Source organism: Anabas testudineus, chromosome 1 (assembly GCF_900324465.2).
Source record: "Anabas testudineus chromosome 1, fAnaTes1.2, whole genome shotgun sequence".
In the NCBI taxonomy this organism is placed as follows: domain Eukaryota; kingdom Metazoa; phylum Chordata; class Actinopteri; order Anabantiformes; family Anabantidae; genus Anabas; species Anabas testudineus.
In genome coordinates, this window is record NC_046610.1 from 36,010 (window position 1) to 57,946 (window position 21,937).

The window sequence follows — 21,937 nt, forward strand, 5'->3', positions numbered from 1 at the left end:
GAATTAATGATAATATAAGTATAAATAATTGTAATTAAATATACAAATATCTGAGTGGACATTACTACAGTTAAGGTAAGCACTATTTACATTTCTTATTTTTATTTATCATTTATTTTTTGTACAGTAATAAAAAGTAAATGTAGTTAGAAAGTTAGTGTGTAGACTATGTTACGTTTTTTTTTCTTCTGAACAGATAAACTCTATTATCAACATGTCACCATTTGCACAGAAACAAAGTCCACTGAGCTGATATCACAGTTCAAGGGTCCCTGCAAACTGGAGAACTGATTATGCTGAATCTGCACAACGAAACTTGTGCAAAAAAAAAAAAGAGGATTTTAAGCAACGTGACAGAGGAAAAAGGATTTCACAACAAGAAAGCCAGCCAAAACTTTAACACAGACAGTCACACGATTCACGTGAGGAGACAAAACCAAAACTGGACATTTAATAATTAGTCAGAAACTGCTCACAGGTTTTATCACCACCAGCACCAACACTTCACTTGTAAGGAAAATACCCAAACACAGAGAAATCACCTGGACAACACCTGGAAGTACAACCTGCTGTTAGACAACCACTGAAGGTAAAAACCTGAAGTTTTATTTGCTAATGATTTCAAACTTATCTTTTTCAAAATTTCAAAGATTAGTACCATTAGACAGAACTATTCAGTAGCAAATTTCTAAAACTTTTATTAGCTTTAATATTTTTAGGTTGTTTTTAGTTGTAATTGATTAAAAATGTATTGAAATTAATTGATTTTAAATTCACAGAAAACTTTACGAAACCATTTCTAAATATAGAAATCACTTCCTCCACATCACACCTAAATCACATTTAAAACATAGATGCATTTGTTTTAATTTTCCAAACTGCCTTTAAGACCTTTTATGTGACCAAGTACATGCTTCTTTAACTGAAACCAATTTCTCTTGTGGTTTAAATGTATCAGGTTTCACACTGCCCTTCAGTGACTCACAGTGGACGTTGCATTCAGGTTCAGATAGCTGGAGGTTGTGGGGGTTGTTGCCATGGTTATTATACACTAACATTCTAAACAAGCACAAAGCTTAGGTTCTGTGGAGGAGATATAAAGATAATTGTTTCTTTTCTCAGTCTGCAACAGAAGCCATCTTAAGACACTTTACAGTTTAAGGTTTAAGACCTTACAAAATATAACAGAATTACAGAATTATATAGAAAACCCAATAACCCCACTTGAGCAAGCTTTAGGAGACAGAGAGGAAAAACTCAGAAACCTCCAGCAGAATCAGGGTGGGCAACCATCTGCCTCGACTGGTTGGGGTGAGTGGAAAGAGGAGAGAAAAAAGAACAGCAGGCAACAAAAAACAACAAGCAGCAGAAACACTGCACTCTGGAGATATACAGCTCCAAGGAGGAGGATACCTGCAGAGAAAAACAGAGAAAGGGAGACAGAGAGGAGGGAACAACTATAGGAGAGAGAAATTACAAAGTTAATAACATGCAATAGTAGCAGTTGAATGGATAGGAGAGGAGCTCAGTGTATCAGTAGAGGTCCCCCAGCAGACTAATCTATGGCAGTATAACTAAGAGATGGTTCATAGTCACCTGATCCATCTCTAACTATAAGCTTTATAGAAAAGGAAAGGTTTAAGTCTAGTCTTGAATATGGCGAGGGTATCTGCCTCCAGAACCTGAACTGGGAGCTGGTTCCACAGGAGAGGAGCTTGATAGAGAACGGAAATTTAGAACTATAAGGTCTTTAAGATATAATGGAGCTTTATAGGTGAGAAGAAGTGTTTGAAACTATTCTGGATTTAAATATGATCTCTCTTGCAGCATTTTGTATTGACCGGAGGATTGGGTTGATAATTGGGACAAACTATTAATAGTGAATTACAATTGTCCAGTTTACCAATATTCCTCATGTGGAAGAAGGCAGGTCTAGAAATTTCTCAGACTCGTTCAGTACTTTCAGAAGAAACTGCTTGTCTGGAAATGTATATTAGAGTTATGTTCTTCTATGATATATGTTTTTAGTATATATATATATATATATATATATATATATATATATATATATATATATATATATATATATATATATATATATATAAGTATGACTATGAGGTAGTCTGTCTTCCCAAGTTAGGGAGAAACATGATTATATACCAAGTTCAAAGATAGAAATTGTTGATGAATGTTTATGAAAACATTTTGTTGCAGTAGCTTTTAGAACCTCTAACATATGTTTAATAGTTAATCTAATCACAATTTATTAATTTATCATTTTGATCACTGACTGCTGATCAAGTTCAACTCTGATGTGCTCTGAACACTGATACACAAAGATCCTCCGTCAGTCTCTCAGTCCCTCAATTCATCAGTCAATCAGTTCTTCAGTCCTGGAACATGACCTTCTGTTCACCAAGAGACAAGTGAGTTCTACTGATTTATGGATGAGTCTTTGTGATGTATTAATCACCTCTGCAGGTTTATTAGTTACCATGTTATTGTTTGTGTAAGTGTTATTGATGAGTTGTCATAAACTAAAAGGATCACTACTCCAAAGTTGTGGATGAAAGCCATGGCAGGCTGTGGATCAGGCAAAAGAGCAGGTCCTTTTTAGTACCAATCCTAGTTCCTCGTGCACATTGTATCAGAGTATCTTTGGTGATCAGTGTGTTCTTCACCTGTCACATTTGATAAAATCCCAAATGACTAAATCTAATCTGGACACACTGCAGTCTATTCCTATGACCATTTTAAAGAAATAGTTTTTTTAAAGTTTTCCTGCAGGTGTTTTAGACTATAGCTAATTCTTTCCCTATTTCATAATGAAATGTTAATGTTAATTTATTTTGAAAGGTATTCTGGGGTGTGGCTGATTTTCTTCTTGCTTGGTTTGGGGACACTGTTGCCATGGAACTTCTTCATAACTGCTACTGTGGTATGATATCACTTCTGGTAACAGAAAAAAAAACACTATTTTGAAAACAAATACTGTAAAAATTGCTGAAATATGTGCTTTCCTGATACTACAGTACTTTACCAGCCGTCTGAAAGATGCCTCATTGTTCAATTCATCAGCAAATCAGACAGAAATGGGAGGTGATCAACACAACATCCTTCAGTCTAAATTCAACAATGTGATGACATTGTGTGCCATGCTTCCGCTGCTGATATGTACCTGCCTCAACTCCTTCCTACACACGCTGTAAGTATTACGACAGCTGCACAGAAATGTTTACACATGTATTAGGATCAGGGAAGACTACCCATTGCCCGGTGTTCTGGCAAAAAAAAAAACCTGATGCAGCAGCTACAGGAAGCTCTGTAAAGAGGCATAACATGTCCCTTTTAGCTGATAGATTTTGGATAATCTGGGGGGTTTGATGGTGCAGCTGGTAACCCCATCAGTAAGACACTGAAGTAATCAAGCTGAGATATGACCAGAGCCTGCTCAGTGAGTTGTGTTGTATAGTCCAAAAGGTAGCCTCAGATTCTTTATGTTAAAAAGGGCAAATCTGCATGATGTGGAGACAAAGGTGATGTGGTCATCTTACATCATATCATAATCTGCTTCAGCACCCAGCAAGTTTTGCATGCATCACCTCTCAAGAGCTAGTTAGCTTGCTAAAGGTTGCTAAAGTATAAGATTTTATTTCAAACGTTATGGAGGACACTGAAATAAGCGACACTGGGAAGCTAGTTGGCTTGCTAACTAACAATTTCTGCAGATCTTGTGTTGATGATGGGGGAGTCGCACCCAGTCCTTACCCATTTGAGCAAGCTTTAGTCAACAGTGGAGAGAAAAAACTCCCTTTAGAGTAAGAAACCTCCAGCACAATCAGGCTCATAATGGGTGGCCATCTGCCCCGACGGGTTGGGGTGAGTGGAAAGAGGAGAGAAAAGAACAGCAGGCGACAACAAGCAGCAAGAACATTGGGCAGGTCAACTGGATTGTGGAGATGTACAGCTCCAGGTGGAGGATACCTGCAGAAAAGTACAGAGAGAGGGAGACAGAGAGGAGGAAACACAACTACAAGAGAGAGAGAAGACACAAAGTTAATGACGTGCAATGGTGGCATTTGCATTGATATTCAATTCAATTCAATTTTATTTGTATAGCGCCAATTTACAACAGAAGTTATCTCAAGGCACTTTACAGTGTAAGGTTTAAGACCTTACAGGCAAAATTTATACAAAAAATTATAGAGAAAACCCAACAATCCCATTTGAGCATGCTGTAGGCAACAGTGGGGAGGAAAAACTCCCTTTAGAGGAAGAAACCTCCAGCAGAACCAGGCTCATAGTGGGCGGCCATCTGCCTCGACCGGTTGGGGTGAGTGGAAAGAGAAGAGAGAAAAGAACAGCAGGCAATAAAGACAACAACAAGCATCAAGAACATTGGGCAGATGAACTGGATTCTGGAGATGTACAGCTCCAGGCATTGATATAATTAACAGTTGTCCACATTCATAAATGTGAACAGTTGAAGTACATGTTACTCAGAAGATTTATCAAACTGCAAACAGTTGGTGCATCTATTTTTATCTTTAACCTCTCAGTCTTTTTAATCTATTTAACTGTTACTTATCCTTCATAAAAAAGACTTTGTTTTAAAAAAAACAAAGTCTTCCATTGCCTTAAGCGCTTGTCCTCTTAAACCGCTCAAAACAAACTAGATAAGGTGTCCCATCGTTTAGTTCTTGTAGAACCTAAAAGTAGTCATGAAAGATACTTTAGATTACTTAGGTTTTGAAAACCTAAAAATATCCAGATTCCCTGGTTGTAGTGGTAGTGCCTACCACTCTGTCCCACGTGCAGCACTGGGACTCTCTGATCACTGTCTGCTTCACCTCATCCCAATTTACAGGCAGAAATCTAAAATCAATAAACCTGTGGTCAGGATGGTGAAAGGTAGATGGAGGAGTCAAAACGGGAGTTGCAGGGCTGTTTTGATTGCACTGTCTGGGAGGTTTTTGAAGCTGGAGCGAGAGACATCCATGAGCTCACTGACACTGTGATATCTTACATCAGTTTTTGTGAAGATATGTGCGTCAGGACCAAGACTGTGCGCACATTCAATAACAACAAGCCATGGTTCACTCCAAACTTAAGGAAGCTGCGCCAGGCCAAGGAAGAAGCCTATAGAAGTGGTGACCGGTCCCCGTACAGGCAGGCCAGAAACAGGCTGACAAAGGAGATCAAAGCAGCTAAAAGGAGCTATGGTGAGAAGCAGCAGAACAACTTATCATTAAATGATCCTGCATCTGTCTGGAGAGGCCTGCAGCACATCACCAACTACAGGAAACCATCTCCACACCATGAGGCTAGCAAACGCCTGGCAGACGACCTGAACAACTTTTACTGCCGGTTTGAAAAGAACCACCTCACACCTCCTGGCCACACAATAGGCTTACCTGCATCCCCCAACATTCACACCCTCCCGTCTTCAGACCCCCTACCTGCACTAAAGATTTGTGAAGAAGACGTCTGCTCCCTCCTTCAAAGGCAGAAAATCAGGAAGGCTACGGGACCCGACGGTGTGTCCCCAACCTGTCTGAAAGTCTGCGCTGACCAGCTGGCACCGATCTTCACTCAGATCTTCACCGTTCTCTGCAGCTGTGTACAGTGCCCAACTGCTTCAGACAGCCCACCATCGTGCCGCTGCCTAAGAAGTCAACCATCACCAGCCTGAACGACTACAGACCTGTCGCCCTGACTTCTGTGGTCATGAAGGCATTTGAGAGGCTGGTGATGAACCACCTGAAGGACATCACAGACCCACTGCTGGACCCCCTGCAGTTCGCCTACAGGAAAAACAGGTCAGCTGATGATGCAGTAAACCTAGGTCTCCACTACATCCTGCAGCACCTGGACCTCCCTGGCATGTATGTCAGGATCCTGTTTGTGGACTTCAGTTCAGCCTTTAACACGATCACCCCTGGGATACTTGACCATAAACTGACCCAGCTTACTGTACCTGCTCCCACGTGTCAGTGGATCAAGAGCTCCCTGACTGACAGGAGGCAGCAGGTGCGGCTGGGCAGCATCACATCCGGCACCCGCACCATCAGCACCGGCGCACCACAGGGGTGTGTCCTTTCTCCACTACTCTTCTCCCTGTACACTAATGACGTCACCTCAGGGGACCCGTCTGTGAAACTCCTGAAGTATGCAGATGACATGACCGTTATTGGACTGATCCGGGACGGTGATGAGTCTGCATACAGGCAGGAGGTGGAGCAGCTGGTCCAGTGGTGTAGTCAGAACCAGCTGGAGCTCAACACGCTCAAGACTGTGGAGATGACAGTGGACTTTAGGAAGAACCGCCTGGCTCCCCTCCCCCTCACCATTCACAATACCACAGTATCTACTGTGACCTCATTCAGGTTCCTAGGATCCACAATCTCCCAGGACATGAAGTGGTCCTCCCACATAGAAACAGTCCGCAAAAAGTCTCACCAGAGGCTGTACTTCCTGAGACAGCTCATGAAGTTCAATCTGCCCCAGGAGCTGCTGACCATGTTTTATACCGCCATCATCCAGTCTGTCCTCTGCACCTCCATCACTGTGTGGTTTGGTTCAGCCACCAAGCAGGACAGGCACAGACTCCAGCGGGTGATCCGGTCAGCAGAGAAGATCATTGGGACTGAGCTTCCTTCCATCCAACACCTGTACCGGTCCAGACTCGGAAAACGGCCTGTCAGTATCACTGCTGACCCCACACACCCTGCACACAAACTGTTCAAGCTCCTCCCCTTTGGCAGGCACCACAGAGCTATAGCCACCAGAACCACCAGACACAGAGTCAGCTTCTTCCCCCAAGCTTTGTCTGAGCTGAACTGTCCAAACCCATAATGTAAGGACTCAGTGCAATAACCCCATGTAACATAGCAAACTGTGTGTATTATGTAAATAATTGCAACTATGTATGTAAATGATTAATGTTTCGTGCAATCAGAGGGTACAAAAGACGGAGTCAGACCACATCCAATTCCTTGCTTGTCTTGTGCAAACTTGGCCAATAAAGCTGATTCTGATTCTAAGGTTTTTACATATTTTAATTCTGTTTCAATGAAGACCTGCTTCTTACTCTGAGCTCTAACTCTATTCTTGAAATTCTTCTTACTCTGTTCTCCTCACATTATCAGTATTTCTCAGCGTCTGCGTGTGATGGGCAGTCTCCTCATCATTATGTTAGTCTTCATTGTCACTGCTGTCCTCGTCAAAGTTCCTTTGGAACCACTGCCCTTTTTCTCCATTACCATGGTGAAGATCGTCATCATCAACTGTGAGTTTTTGTTTAGCACTTTTTTGGTGTATTAATTTGTTTATTCATCTGTCTGTTTTTTTGTTTGTTCCAGCATTTGGGGCCATTTTGCAGGGTAGTCTGTTTGGGATGGCTGGTTTACTACCAGCTTCCTATACAACTCCAATCATGAGTGGTCAGGGACTCGCTGGGACATTTGCTGCCTTTGCCATGATCTGCGCCATTGCAAGTCTGATCAAAATTTCAATAACCTTTAAATATTTCCCTGTCATTGACTTCATTAAAGTTGTAAAATGTTGAAAAATAAAACAATGGTCATGTTAAAATGATCAATAATTCTATTTATTTTCTCACCACCCAACTCCTTTAGGTGGATCTGAACTTCATGATGCAGCATTTGGTTATTTCATCACAGCCTGTTTTGTTATTTTTCTCTCCATCATCTCCTATATTGTACTGCCCAAACTGGTAACTCACACATTTACATCACATACATTCACCATGAGACACATCAACCAAGTCAGCGCCACAAGTCTAAAACAAGGAGCTACCAGTACGATTAATACCAGTTCAATAAATACAGTATGTCCAATCCATAGATGTGTGAGGCAGACATTAACAACCCAATCTAGAAGCAGATATTAGATGACATGCAAAACACACCAAGGTTATAGCCAAGTGTTTGTGTTTCAGGAGTTTTTTCAGTTTTACCAAGACAGAAATAAGAAGCAGAAACCAAACCAGGAGAACTCTGTCAATCTGATGACCGCAGGTACACAATCAACTAATTGACATTGTACAATGAAACTGAGTTAAGCCCATTTGTTGGAGATTATGTTGCCATCAACAGTTGGATTTACAGAGTAATTAATATTTTATTTCTGATGTCAAGAATTGCTCAGCCATTTTATTTCTATTTTATTCAGAGACACTTGTATCTAACACTTTATCTCCATTCAAATTTTTGTTACAGTTATTGTTTGGTTTAATTTTCTGACATTTTGTTCTTCAGAGAAGAAACAGGAAACAGCTGATCCAAACCTCTCCATGGTGAAAATATTTAAAAAGGTCAGATGGCTTTAATAAAATCCCTGATTACATTTATGATTGACAGCTTCAGTTCAGAGCCTGTGTGATGTGGTTAAACACTTCAGTTGGTTATTACAATTTATTATTATATTTATTATTTATTTACATATATATTTACATGTAGTTTAGCTGTCAAACAGGAGATAGCACTATTACAAGATTTCTGTGTCTAATGACCTTGTCCAAGGACTCAAACCCTTGACCCCAAGAATCATAGACATCTGCTTTACTAACTAATTTACAACATTAGATTTTCTGTAAACGGTGACAATTAAATATGTTTGCACTTGTTATTCTAAAGTGGCTATACTGAACCTGGGAGGTGCAATGGGGGGGGGGGGGGGGGGAGAGAGAAGAAATGTGCAGAGATACTACTATTACTACACTGGGAGCACAAATCAAGTAATCTCTGTGCACACATTAATTCATTTGTGCTCTCAATTTACCGTTTTCAACCGTGTTCAACAGCTGCTTTCAAGTTCAGTCCATCTCTGTCTAGATGCTTAAATAAATCTACTCAAACACTATACTTTATAGGTTAATTGTCGTCTGCTCACTGAGTGTCAGGCTTTTAATCACTTTACATCTCTAAATACATAAGAGCATTACAGTGATCATACCGCATCACAAATTTCAAGTGGTAATCGACACCCAAACTAACTATACAGCGTATTGATTCAGATTGTCCGAAAATGCTCTTTGTACTGACATGTCTGAAGTGAAGATCCATTATAAACCAGTCACCAAATGTCACATAAGCAACATGTAATGGCTGGAGACATAGAGCCAATTTACAAAGACCTATTTCCAATCACATCCTGACCATCCTGTTGCCTTGACAGTAGCCTAGTAATAATGTTTATGGATAGTTAATTCACAGAGTGGGGGGCCCTAGGCTTGTTGTTTGTGATTGCCTCAAGCCCTTTCTAGTCCAGTAGATTCTCCTCTCTGGTTGGGTACTTAATAAACTGATGTAAACACTGATAAGAATGACTGAGCAGAACTCGCAGAGCGAGTAGAAAGGTTTGGTAATGATGATGATGATGAAGTCCAAGTCCAAGGTTCCACCAAGAGGGCTTAATTTGTTACTGTGGTGACATTGGGTTCTAAGCTACTGTATAACCTGTAAACCAGAGGGTTTCAGACTGACAAACATAACTGTTTTTTACCAGATGGTAGGTTAAAACTTGCACACAAACAAACCAGTATTGGGGAGAAGTGAACTTTTTGCAATAGCAATATTTTGTTGTAGTCTGTGGTTAGGGGTTAGGGTCTTGGGGTTACAGTAGGTTACTTATCACAACGACAAACAAATAAGAATGTTTTGTTCGGCACAGATTTAAATAAGAATGTCTTTAACTCTTAAATTCCTTCATGCCCAATGACCTTCAGATCTGGCTGCTGGCTTTCTCCGTCTGTTTCACCTTTACTGTCACCATTGGCACATTTCCTGCCATCACAGCTGACACAACATCCACCATTGCTGATGGAGGCTCCTGGGGTCAGTCTTCACCTCTTCTTCTTCTGTAGTTTTAATGCAGCATCAATGACATGCTGAGGGCTGTGCATTAAGGGGAGAAAAAAGCCCCCCCCCCCAGCATAATTTAATTTGATCTCTCTTATCTCTGGTTTCTGTTGCCATCTGTTTGCTTTAGAGCTCGGGGAGCCAGGGTTGGGGTTAAAGGTTTTATCCTGCATGACCACTGTGCACACTTGAACTGTTTTATGATGTTTTTATCCATTTTACAGACTTGTACTTCATCCCCGTCAGCTGTTTCCTGCTTTTTAACCTATGTGACTGGGCTGGGCGGAGCTTAACAGCCATATGTATGTGGGTGAGTTTGATAGCAACAGCATATCCTTGATTTTATCACATGGGATGCAGGCACCGCTTCATGCAGTGTTGATAATTATTCTATATCAATCTCCTCTGCATTATCTTTATTCTGTCTCCTACTGTGGAGTATAAACCAATTTCTGATTAGTCATCATGTCTTCAGCCTCAAAAGGACAGTGTGTTGCTCCCCCTGGCCATCCTGTGTCGCCTAGCCTTCGTCCCTCTCTTCATGTTATGTAACGTGCAGCCTCGTCTCCACCTGCCCGTCTTCTTCCATCATGACGGTTTCTTCATTGTTTTCATGATCTTCTTTGCCTTTAGTAATGGGTACCTGGCCAGCCTGTGCATGTGCTATGGACCAAAGTAAGAGCCTGAAAACGTGCATGTTTTTTACATCATCATAGTTAACTGTGTGGTAGTATACTTCATTTTAATATGTGTGAAGAAAATTAATTATAAAATCTGTCCCACAGAAACGTTCTTCCTCATGAAGCAGAAACTGCTGGAGCTATCATGGCTTTCTTTCTGTGTCTGGGTTTGGCTTCAGGAGCTGCTCTGTCCTTTCTCTTCAGAGCACTGGTCTAGCTGGGAACGTACATAGATACTACTGGTCTGACTTTAACATAACATCGGTTGAAATGAAACCCTACCCGCTTGTTACTGGTCTGATTGGAAGAAATTATCCTTAACGTTCAGTTTACAGCTGATTGTCAGACCCTGAAAAACAGCCTCTCACTTTGTTTCAACATGCATCTAAAACTTGACAGTTTTTGTCCTGATGGTGTGTTAACACTTAAAAGGATGCTTGGAATTCAGTAAAGTAGTACACACAGTACATGTGAAATGTTTAAAATATAAATTTCTAAGTGCTAAAATATTTTTTTTTCTTCCTGTCTGACAGCAAACATTTAATATATATTCAAAGATTAGCTCATTAATTATGAGTATTAAAATGCTTCAATGATGATGGAACAAGTCATGGGAAAATAATTTGTGCTCTTTTTATATTATTTGTTATGTAAAATAAAATAAAATTCTACATTGTTGGGAGCTAAATGTTTTTACTTACAGTAGGATCTGAAAACTTTAGACATATTCATATAAATGTGGAAATAAAGTCTGAGGATTTATGAAACAGACATGAGTAGAGTGGTAACACTGGTCAATGAATTCCATTGAAGGCATGGCAACTTGAAGAATCATAGTGCTGCATAGATGAACGGGATAGCCAATGATGCACGAGGGAGAAAAGCAGTTAAGTTGGTTTAGACAGGTGGTCTCTTGACAAAATGGCAGAGCGACAAGATGGCAGCTCCAGTACTCTGTATGCAGCAACAACTCGGGGAGTTTATCCTTGCCACTGTCGCCCTCGGCTTGCTCATCAGGGACATTCTGTTTATTATGACAATCTGTTTATTATGATTTATACACATTCACTGTTCATGTAAACTTCCATAGTTTCTTTGCTTGTGTAAAGCTGCTTTGCGACAATGTCAAATGTAAAAAGCGCTATACAAATAAAATTGAATTGAATTGAGAGAGACACACCAATTGCTCATAAACAATCTTGCACAAGATCCAGGATGCAAAAATCTTATCTCACTCCTACTCTAAATCTAAGTCAAAATGTAGTAAATATCCACAGTATAGTTTACACAATCACATATCCATTATCCAGGATCCAGTATATAAGTTGATTGAATAAACCTTAGGAGTATACAGTCATGCCAGTGTGATCAAATCACAATTGGTTCAAGATGGTGAAGCATAGAAACAAAGTTATGTAGTTAAATGCAGTCACCTTCCAAGATAGGCATAGGCTACTAAGGCTCAATCACTTATGATCAGATTCTCCTGTGACATATTATAGAACAAAAACATTTAACTAATACCCAACACCACAAATTACATTATCACATACACCAACATTTATCATAACAGATATTTCCCTGTGGAAAGACACGTGCGGGTCAAACATTCAATTGCAGTCCCTGAGACCTACTGAGAACCACAACTGTGGCATAATAGTTTGATGGATTGAACAAAAGCATTTTTAATCGGTTTCAGTTTTCTCTAGTACTTTGTTAAACATAAAATTAAAATGTTTGCTCCAGGCATCCACATACGTACACAAATATTTGTAAGACGAAACTTGTTTAGTCTGTATGTTATGGAAAGTAGTTTCCAAAAAGACCAAAAGTCATTTTTCTGTCTTTTATGGCTTGATAATAGATCAGTAACAAATCCACAAAATTTAAAAAGTACACAAGACTTACAGAGCCGACAGGGAGCAGGCTTAATCGATCGATTAGTTACTCAATAGATGAGAGACATCACTTCACAGTCAGTCTCTGCAGTGAGGCAACAAACACTGGAGCAGCATAAAGAGAAGCTAAATAGAGCAGGTGAAAACAATAATTGGGGGGAGAAACCGTTGTAGAGAAGGAGGAACAAAGATTAACTGGTGGCAAGATGGTGCACTGCCCTGAATCTGGAAGTTGAGGAGCAAACCATGACATGCATATTTTATACATAAATAACTGTGTCTCACCACACATGCTTTTTAGAACAATAATAATTATTTCCAACTATCTAATTAACTGAAAAACCATTGTTATTGTTATTGTTATTTAAGATTTTCACTAACATAGATTATTTTATTCTGACAGACTTTGCAGGAAGCCACTTTTATTTTGATAGTGGTGTCATAGGTTTTAAATATCAGAGACAAAAATAAACTTGAGTTCAGAGTTACATTTAAGGTGGACAGACATGTTTCTATCTGGGATTTTATTTTGTCTCTTTACTGTTGCCATGGCTGAAAACAAACTGACTTCAGTGGATTTTGAGATTTTTGGCAATGTGCAGGGTAAGTCACACATTATATACAACACTGTTTATAATGTCTGTGAATGGATGCCCTTTATTTATCAATTTGTCTCTGTTCTCCACAAGTTCACATCTGTTATTTAAATTATTAACAAATTTAAATATTCTCAAATTTGTTTAAAGGTATGATCAGGCAAGTGTGTTTGCACAAGTTTTCCTTTTTAGTGCTCCATAAAGTGAGGAAGAATTATATATAATAAATGGACAGTATTGTGCCACCATTTGATTAATATACAGGAAGAAGTGGGGTGACCGGACAACATGAATAACAGGGGATGAGAATTACCAAACTTGGTCGGTCTCAGGAGTCTAACATAGACCAGGTAACACCGGCGTGAGAGTCGATCTGGCAAGTAGCAATAAATTGGGAAGATAGGAGAAAAACAGTAGCACAGTAGTTGTCACTTTAGTCTAAAGAAGCAGATTTTGATACTGTGTACATATTTCCTATGTTTCCTAACTGTATTCCAACTAATAAATAATAACAAATTAAACATATGGACATAATAGCAATTTCAGAACAACAAATTTAAAAGTGGTGTAACACTTTAGCATCAGTACAATATAAAATGGAGAAAAATCTCTCTATAACACATCATGATCAGAAGTACAGAAGATCCTTGGCAAGTTGCAAACCTGTGGCTAGACCCAGAGACAGGAGATCGAATATAAAAGAGCCACGAGAATTCTGGAGGTCTGCAGAACTATGGACTGGTTCCTCTGATACAACGACTGACTCTGTTACATGAATCCTGTTTTAGTTCGCTGTTTTCAGACACAGACTTGAAGATTCCCATGGTCACATTCTTCTGTTTAAGAATAAAACTGTACCACAAATCTTCAGATGCAGTATGGTGATTTAAAGAAAATAAATGATCAAATTTCATGGGTGTGCAATTCCTCATGAACAGGTGAATGTGGTCATTCTGAAATTAGTGATTTATGAGTTAGTGCAGTTTAGATAGTTGTGTAGTGAGCCCAAACATCCTGCTACAGAGACACAGAAGGTTAATAAAGCTAAAAATTGTCAATTAATCGCTAACCAATTCAATCAATCTATCTAAAGCCAGCTGAACCTTTCACACACTCAAGAGAAAACATACTGTATATCTGACACAACTATATTTTCGTAAAGGTAAAACTAGCTAAAAACTTAAATAAAATAAAAAAAACTCAGAATGTCTTTTTTGGATAGGATATTATTTATTTATATTTTATTGTCATTTTATACAATACTATGAGATTAATGCATCCTTTAGTGCAAGTACATAAAAAGAACTCGTGCTAAATCAGTAAATAGACTATAGAGATTGTCGAGATAAAGACTATATTGAAAGTATAGCTGAGGTCACCAGTCTGCATCCTCATGTAGGTTCCCTTCTGATGGGCCAGAACAGTATGGAGAGTGGTGGCTATGCCATGTTCTGTAGATCTATTGACTCTGCATGCGCATCCTCATGTAGGTTCCCTTCTGATGGGCCAGAGCAGTATGCGCATCCTCATGTAGGTTCCCCTCTGATGGGGCAGAGCAGTATGGAGAGCGGTGGCTATACCATCTTCTGTAGATCTATTGGCTCTGCATGCGCATCCCCATGTAGGTTCCCTTCTGATGGGCCAGAGCAGTATGGAGAGTGGTGGCTACGCGATCTTCTGTAGATCTATTGGCTCTGCATGCAGACTGGTGTCTGTCAAATGTGTATGGGAGGCAGGAAATAATGTGACTATGGCTTTTTAATGCCCTTCTTGATGATGAGGGTACGTGCCACTGGTCTAAACTCACTGAGGCTGCTAATGAAAGGCTTCTTTAGTAGCAGGACTATGATGGAAGACTAGTGAAGACCCCAGCCACCTGGTCTGCATAGTCCTTTAAACCCTCATGCAGTGATACCACCAGGTTCAGTCACCTTCCTGGGAGTCTCCACCTGCATAAGCAGGGTGCTCCTTACCTCATGCTGCACCACAATGAGGAAGGGGCTGTCATGGGTTCATTGCTGTGATGCAGCTGCCTCAAAGAGGTGGAGCAACTCTTCTGCCAGAAAAGCATTCTCATCTGTGGCCATGATGTTTCTGGATCTGTAATTGCTTATTTCCTGGACCCCTGCCACATCTGCTTTATCTGCCTCTTGTTGTTGGATGCCTCCTCAGATTGGCTCTTGCAGCTCTATATTGTGCCCCCTCACCATACCTGAAGCAGCGGTTTTATTGTGCAACAGGTGCTGGACTTTGCTGTTCATCCAGATTTTTTGGTTGAGAAAGCAGTGGATGTTTTTTTCCCCAAAATGGGTGTTATTCTACAAATCTAAAATTGTGGAGAACAGAGGTAAATAAATAAAAATAACTGACACATCACTGTATGAAGCTACAGTGAACAGTCTTATTTGCTTGTGTTCAGATGTGTTTGACTTGAAGATTACATACAACGTTTAGGAACAAAATTGTAAATTGAACAGTATTTAACATTTCTGAAGAAGTTCTTATTCTGTTTTCAGGTGTCTGCTTCAGAATGGTGAGTTTCATTATTTTACTGTTAAATATTAATGGCATTATCACATCACAACAGAGAATTTCATTATGTTTGCAGCGCTTCCCTCACCCTCTAATAGAATGAGGACAAGCTCAGGACAAAGAACAAGCACATTGTACATGGTACTTTGCAACCAAACTACAATATACACTTTAACCCCAATGTAAATTATTTCTATTGCCATCAACACCAAATGAAGAAATAAAGAAACAGAGCACATCTAACATTTTTACAAAACAAAAGAAGTGGTTATGCATAGTTTCCTAAACTTAAAGATTGTTATTTAGCTGCCTAAGATATTAGTCTAGGCCGCTACATGTTACTGTTGGAAAGTTCATATTATGTTTGTTATTTCCTGATGTTACTTTTTTTCAAGCTGGGTGCCCAGGACAACTTGCTATGTTCTGAAGAGTTTTTGCTAAATGCTACACTGTCTGAAATCATAACTGTGCAAATCCATAACTGACCGCTCAGAAGTTTGGGATTACTTGCAAATGTCTTTGTTTTCAAAAGAAAAACACATTTCATGCAATTCACAAACTATTTTATCCAGATGATCTACATTTTTGCAGAGAGGCCTGTTATTAGCCATTGTCAGTCCTCTGCATCAATCTCCTGGTATGGCTGCCAATTCAATGTAATCATTTGTTAAGGCTAATTGATTACAAGAAAACCCCTTTGCAATTATGTTGCTCAGCTGAGTTTAGTACAGTTGTACTAATAGAGCATGGTATTCTTTAGGTTGGTTTTGTCACGAGCTGGAGGAAGTACACCATGGCCAGAGATAACAAGGTACAGGAGAAGGTTTTCAGGGGTTTTATTAATAACAAAAGGCACAGGGGAATGAGTCAGATGAGTTCTTGTAGGTAATTTGTCAGTGGAGGGTGAGTGTAGTCTGGGTGGAAACCCGAAAGCGATCGATGACCGGAAGTGACGTCGCGACCAAGATGGCAGACCAACGACGGGGAGCACATGGAACAAAATGGAGGACAATGGAGATGGTGATTGGTGGCGACTGACAAACGGTGGGGAGTGTCCAGGAGTGTAACCGGAGTATCACAGAAGCACAATGTAAAATAGTCACAGAATGTGACGGATACCAAATGTCCAAAACACAGTGTAAGAAAACAGTCTAAAGGTGGTGAATAAGGAAGTCCAAACAGTAAATCCACAAGGCCAAACTCGGAGGTCAGGGGTAATCCAGGTCATACACAGAAGTCAGTTCAGGGACAAGTCCGGAAGGCAAAATCCACAACAGAACAGACAGTCCAGGTCGAAAACACTAGGAGGTCCACACAGAGTAGAGACAGGGTAGGAACAACAAGGAGGGGATCAGATTAGGGAAAAACACTCACGCAAAGGCAGGTTCAGGTCTGGTGAGAGGAATCACACAAACAGGTCCGAAGGGGTGCAGGTCCAGGTGGGGGAATCAGGGAGATACAGGTCCAGGTCTGGTACTGTGAGCGGGGGGGAATAAGCAGAACCCACAGCACCAGGAGGGGTCAGGCAAGAGACAAGGTCCAGGGCCTGCAGAGTCCATAAAATTCAAAAGTTAGTCCAATAGAAACGCTGGATAGTGTCCGAGAGCTGAGAACAGACTATCTGGCACAGGAAACAGGTGAGCAGGCCGGTATTTATACTGTGGGGAAAACCAGGTGTAACCAAACAGGTGAGTGCATGTGATCAGACTGGGAAGAGGAAACAGGAAGCTGCCAAAATAAGAGCATGGGGGAAATATAGGCAACAACGAGGCTGGAATTATGACAGGTTTAGTATCTGAACATCAGCAGTTTGTTTGTTTACAGGTCCCAATAGGTACCAATAGGCAGAAAGAAGGAACTTTCACTAGAGACCTGTCAGTCTAGATAGATAGATAGATAGATACTTTATTGATCCCCAAGGGGAAATTTTGGTGTTGCAGCAGCCATAACACACAAAAACATTTGAACATTGAGTAACATGATCTACGCAACAATACACGAGACACAGTACAAGAATAACACAGAGAATAGACAGTAATACCAACAAAACACACAGTAGGACTTGAATGTAAGGTGACTTAGTTACACATTGTTAAACCATCAGCGTGGACACTGACTCTCTGTCAGGGAGTCATTGTACAGGCTGATGGCTGTTGGCACAAATGACTTCCTGAACCTTTCCTTGTCACAGCGGAGCTGGAGAAGTCTAAAACTGCTCCGCTGTTTGATAAGCAGGCTGTGGAGAGGATGTGAGCTGTTCTCCATGATGCTCAGCAGTTTGTGCAGCATCCTCCTCTCCACCACCTGCTCTAAAGGTTCCAGAGGAGCCCCCAGCACAGAGCCAGCTTTCCTGATCAGCTTATTCAGTTTCTTAGTGTCGCTGGCTCTGATGCTGCTGCCCCAGCAGACAACAGCAAAGAATATCACACTGGCTACAACAGACTGGTAGAAGATCTGCAGCATCTTGTCGCACACATTAAAGGACCTGAGCTTCCTCAGAAAGTAGAGTCTACTCTGTCCCTTCCTGTATACAGCCTCTGTGTTGAACTTCCAGTCCAGTCTGTTGTCCAGGTGAACTCCCAGGTATTTGTACCTCTCCACCACCTCCACCTTCTCACCCAGAATGGACACAGTTTCAAAGCCAGTTTTCTTCCTCCTGAAGTCCACAACCATCTCCTTGGTCTTGCTTACATTCAAGGTGAGATGATTGTTCCCACACCACTTCACAAAGCTGTCCACCAGACCTCTGTACTCTGTCTCCTCCCCACCGCTGATACACCCAACCACTGCAGAGTCATCTGAGAACTTCTGCAGATGGCAGGACTCAGTGTTGTACTGAAAGTCTGAGGTGTACAGGGTGAAGAGGAAAGGTGAGAGGACAGTCCCCTGAGGTGCTCCTGTGCTACTGACCACCCTCTCAGACTCACATCCCTGCAGTCGTACAAACTGCAGGGATGAAAGAAGGAACTTCCCTTCTAAGGACAGTCTATTGTTGTCATTAGAAGGGAAGGCTTCTCAATGCAAGAAATAACAAGGAATCTTAAAATGTCTTATAATGCTAAAACTACTCCCTTCAGAAAGCAGCACAAACCGGCTCTAACAGGGACAGAAAAAGGAGTGGGAGGCCCTGATGCACAACTGTGCAGGAAGACAAATATCTGTAATTAAAATGTAAAAGGTGTCTTTTTTGTTTTTTGGTTTGTTTTCTTTATTTTTTTTTTTTTTTTTGTTGTTGAAGACATCTAATTATTTGACACTGCTTTCTTCTTAAGCAATTGGTACCGACATGGCAAACAATGTTTTCTAAACTAGTGGTGGTGTCTGGGGTCCACTGTTGAGACCTATGTGATGTCAGTATCTTTAAATTATCATCAACGTTGGAAGCGTTTTATTACAAATGAGACACACCCTGAAGTCACAGATGTGGGCTGGTATGGTTAAAGGATGATCATTTTACAAGGAAAAAGAACTCCATATAAGGATAAAACACTGCTCATAGGTGTATAGCAACAAGAACTGGTCAACTCTGAGAATGCTGACCTTTATCTGACCTGTCCTGTTTTATGTCTGTGTGCAGAGTGCAGCATCAGCAGAGTATAACATGTTCCTGTTGCTGACAGGATTAAACATCAAAAACAAATATCCTTCATAATGACAAGAAGTAAGAAACAATAATCAAACAAAAATGTAATAAGAGAATTAGATAATTATCACTGAGTAAATCATTTTTACTCTAACACTGTGAATATATACTTAGCATACAAAGCCCATTTTAAAAAGTGACTAAAGTTGCATTAAAATACAGAAGATAATTAATCAGACAACGAGTACAAGAGAAAATTACAGGATAATTAAATTACTTTTATCAAAAACATAACCATAAAACAATGAAGACTGTTACAGGCCAGAAAGAGCAATGTTTTAACAGTTAACAACACTTTTTTCAAACTTTTTTCACAATCTACTCTACAGCCTGCAGCGGGATTTTCAGCTAGGTTGTTGCTGAAAGATGCACAGTTTAGCCCAGAGGAAGATTTTCACAAGCCGGCCAATCAGAACAGAGTGGGATGGCTGGAAAAGGGGCCTAAACGACAGAGGTGCTTAAACGAGTCTTTTTGGTCTTAAGGTCACAGAAGCTGCTTCAGGAAGCATTATAACCTGTTTTAAAATGTATATAATCCTGTGTCAGTACAGCCCAGAATTTAATATAAACTCTAAATATGGTCACTTAATATTTATCAAATTATCATGTTGAAAAATAATGGTTAAAATAGCTGTCCAAACTATAAGAGTAGAAAATTATACTTAGTACCTCCTTTACCACTTGATTAAAAATGCTTTTCATTGTGTGTCAGTACACAGAGGATCAGGGCCAGAGTCTGGGACTGAGTGGCTGGGTGAAGAACACCAGACAGGGGACAGTGGTTGGTCAAATCCAGGGACCCCAGGACAAAGTCAATGACATGTGAGTCCATGCTCACCAGTCAGCTCAGTCTTATTTTCACTACTGTAAAATACAGTCATGCAACATGAAACAAAGTGAAATTCATGGATTTTTCTATCATGGTAGGTTTTTTAAACTTTTATTTGGGAGTTACTCATGCTGTAAGTTCCCTTGATACTTTGTTAGGTGTAAACAGATAAAATAGTTTTTTTTTTTTACCTAGTCAATCGGTTCCATTAATAGTATCCAAACTCTCGTTTGCAGTGTGTCATGGACATACAGACAAATTACACTGTTTTACTGTGGTACTAAATAAAACTTAAAACATCGAGATTATGAATGAAGCTCTACAGACCTTATGTGGATTTCAAAACTTTTTATTCTGAGGAATCCCGGGTAGTTGGAATGGAATCATGTTTTAGTAATACAATGACACTACAGTGCTAAGGCTAATTATTTTATTTTTATAAATAAACTCACAGAAACTAGATAACAGATATTTTCAGTGGGACAATCTGACTAAATATCAACATTGTCTTCAGTTTCAACTGATTCTGTAGACATGTTAGACAACAGCAACTAACACCTGCAGTCACCTGTCACCATCTTCTTTTGGTGTTTTTAGGAAGGTGTGGCTGAGGAGCGTCGGCAGTCCCAGTTCTCGGATCGATCGAGCAGTTTTCTCCAACCAAAGAGACATTTCTAAGCTGGAGATCCATGGCTTCTCTACCCGTTACTGAGCATACTCAGACATGTCCTAGATTGCGACACCTGTAAAATCTGTCATATTATTGATTACTGATCAATCTCCTCCCTCATGTTATATGTTTGGTCATTCATTTAAAATAATTAAAAAGATGTTCTATCATGTATTAATATCAAAACAATCTAACTTTAAGCATTTAAGATATTTTTCTCAGTCCCAGGGGTGGCTCTACCTCCTATTCAAAACAGTCTGTTTACTTAGAACTAGAACAGGTTTCAGGACATTATTGGTTCCTCCAATAGATAGATAGATAGATAGATAGATACTTTATTGATCCCCAAGGGGAAATTTTGGTGTTGCAGCAGCCATTATACACAAAAACATTGAACATTGAGTAACAATACACGAGACACAGCACAAGAATAACAGACAGTATATACAGTAATAACAACAAAACACACTGTAGAACTAGACTGAAAGTGATTTAGTTACATATTGTTAAACCATCAGCGTGGACACTGACTCTCCGTCAGGAAGTCATTGTACAGGCTGATGGCTGTTGGCACAAATTACTTCCTGTACCTTTCCTTGTCACAACGGAGCTGGAGAAGTCTCTGACTAAAACTGCTCCGCTGCTTTAAAGGTTCCAGAGAAGCCCCCAGCTCAGAGCCAGCTTTCCTGATCAGCTTATTCAGTTTCTTAGTGTCGCTGGCTCTGATGCTGCTGACAGGTGTGGTTTTATGACCATCTCTGATGTTCATTGTAGGATGAGGGTGGGGGAGGAGGGTGCAGCAGAGTGTGTAGAGGTGGAGGAGGGAGATAGGGAGGGCAGTAGTGCTGTAAACCTGTTGAAAAAATGGTTCAGCTCGTTGGCCTTGTCCAGGTTCCCTTCCACCTGGTTCTCCTTCTCCTTGAAGCCTGTGATCTTCTTCATTCCAGACCACACATGCTTCATGTTGTTCTGCTGGAGTTGGTCCTCCAGCTTCCTTCTGTACGCTTCTTTACTCTGCCTCAGACTCACCCTCAGCTCTCTCTGCACAGATTTCACCTGGTCCTTGTCTTGTATGTTGTATGTCTTTGTAAATAACTGCGACACCTCCTCCTCTATCAGTCAGACGAGGCTGGTGAATGTAGCTGTATCCAGGAGGAGTTGCTTCATTTAAAGCTACATACTCGTCCTGTTTAATCCAGGTTTCTGTT

At 40.4% G+C, this 21,937-nt stretch overlaps 2 protein-coding genes across 5 annotated transcripts; both read left to right on the forward strand.

Moving 5' to 3' along the window:
• Positions 1-355: 355 nt before the first annotated feature.
• LOC113161959 (equilibrative nucleoside transporter 1-like) lies at positions 356-11,332 on the forward strand. Of its 3 annotated transcripts, none has more exons than XM_026359835.1 (13): positions 356-589; positions 2,303-2,426; positions 2,857-2,938; positions 3,033-3,205; positions 7,149-7,288; positions 7,362-7,496; positions 7,638-7,735; positions 7,961-8,039; positions 8,280-8,335; positions 9,749-9,857; positions 10,106-10,191; positions 10,515-10,556; positions 10,667-10,764. In XM_026359835.1, the coding sequence occupies exons 2-12, from the start codon at positions 2,401-2,403 to the stop codon at positions 10,515-10,517; spliced, it is 987 nt and encodes a 328-aa protein (XP_026215620.1). In that variant the 5' UTR covers positions 356-589; positions 2,303-2,400; the 3' UTR covers positions 10,518-10,556; positions 10,667-10,764. The 3 variants fall into 3 exon arrangements, with proteins under 3 accessions (XP_026215620.1, XP_026215617.1, XP_026215618.1); XM_026359832.1 differs by having other exon boundaries at positions 358-589; positions 10,357-10,556; positions 10,667-11,332; XM_026359833.1 differs by lacking the exon at positions 356-589 and having other exon boundaries at positions 3,079-3,205; positions 10,357-10,556; positions 10,667-11,332.
• A 1,630-nt stretch (positions 11,333-12,962) lies between these two features.
• LOC113162276 (acylphosphatase-2-like) lies at positions 12,963-21,056 on the forward strand. 2 transcript variants are annotated; one of them, XM_026360331.1, is made up of 5 exons: positions 12,982-13,062; positions 15,572-15,588; positions 16,348-16,398; positions 19,943-20,052; positions 20,657-21,056. In XM_026360331.1, exons 1-5 carry the CDS (start codon positions 13,008-13,010, stop codon positions 20,769-20,771), a joined length of 348 nt encoding a protein of 115 aa, XP_026216116.1. In that variant the 5' UTR covers positions 12,982-13,007; the 3' UTR covers positions 20,772-21,056. The 2 variants fall into 2 exon arrangements, with proteins under 2 accessions (XP_026216117.1, XP_026216116.1); XM_026360332.1 differs by lacking the exon at positions 16,348-16,398 and having other exon boundaries at positions 12,963-13,062.
• Positions 21,057-21,937: the final 881 nt, after the last annotated feature.

Coding starts and splice junctions, on each gene's coding strand:
- LOC113161959 (XM_026359832.1), top strand. CDS start 2,401: ATGACCTTCTGTTCACCAAGAGACAA. Junction 7,736..7,960: donor ATATTGTACTGCCCAAACTG/GTAACTCACACA, acceptor TTTGTGTTTCAG/GAGTTTTTTCAGTTTTACCA. Junction 10,192..10,356: donor TAACAGCCATATGTATGTGG/GTGAGTTTGATA, acceptor TCATGTCTTCAG/CCTCAAAAGGACAGTGTGTT.
- LOC113162276 (XM_026360331.1), top strand. CDS start 13,008: ATGGCTGAAAACAAACTGACTTCAGTGGATTTTGAGATTTTTGGCAAT. Junction 16,399..19,942: donor CCATGGCCAGAGATAACAAG/GTACAGGAGAAG, acceptor ATTGTGTGTCAG/TACACAGAGGATCAGGGCCA. Junction 20,053..20,656: donor CAGGACAAAGTCAATGACAT/GTGAGTCCATGC, acceptor TGGTGTTTTTAG/GAAGGTGTGGCTGAGGAGCG.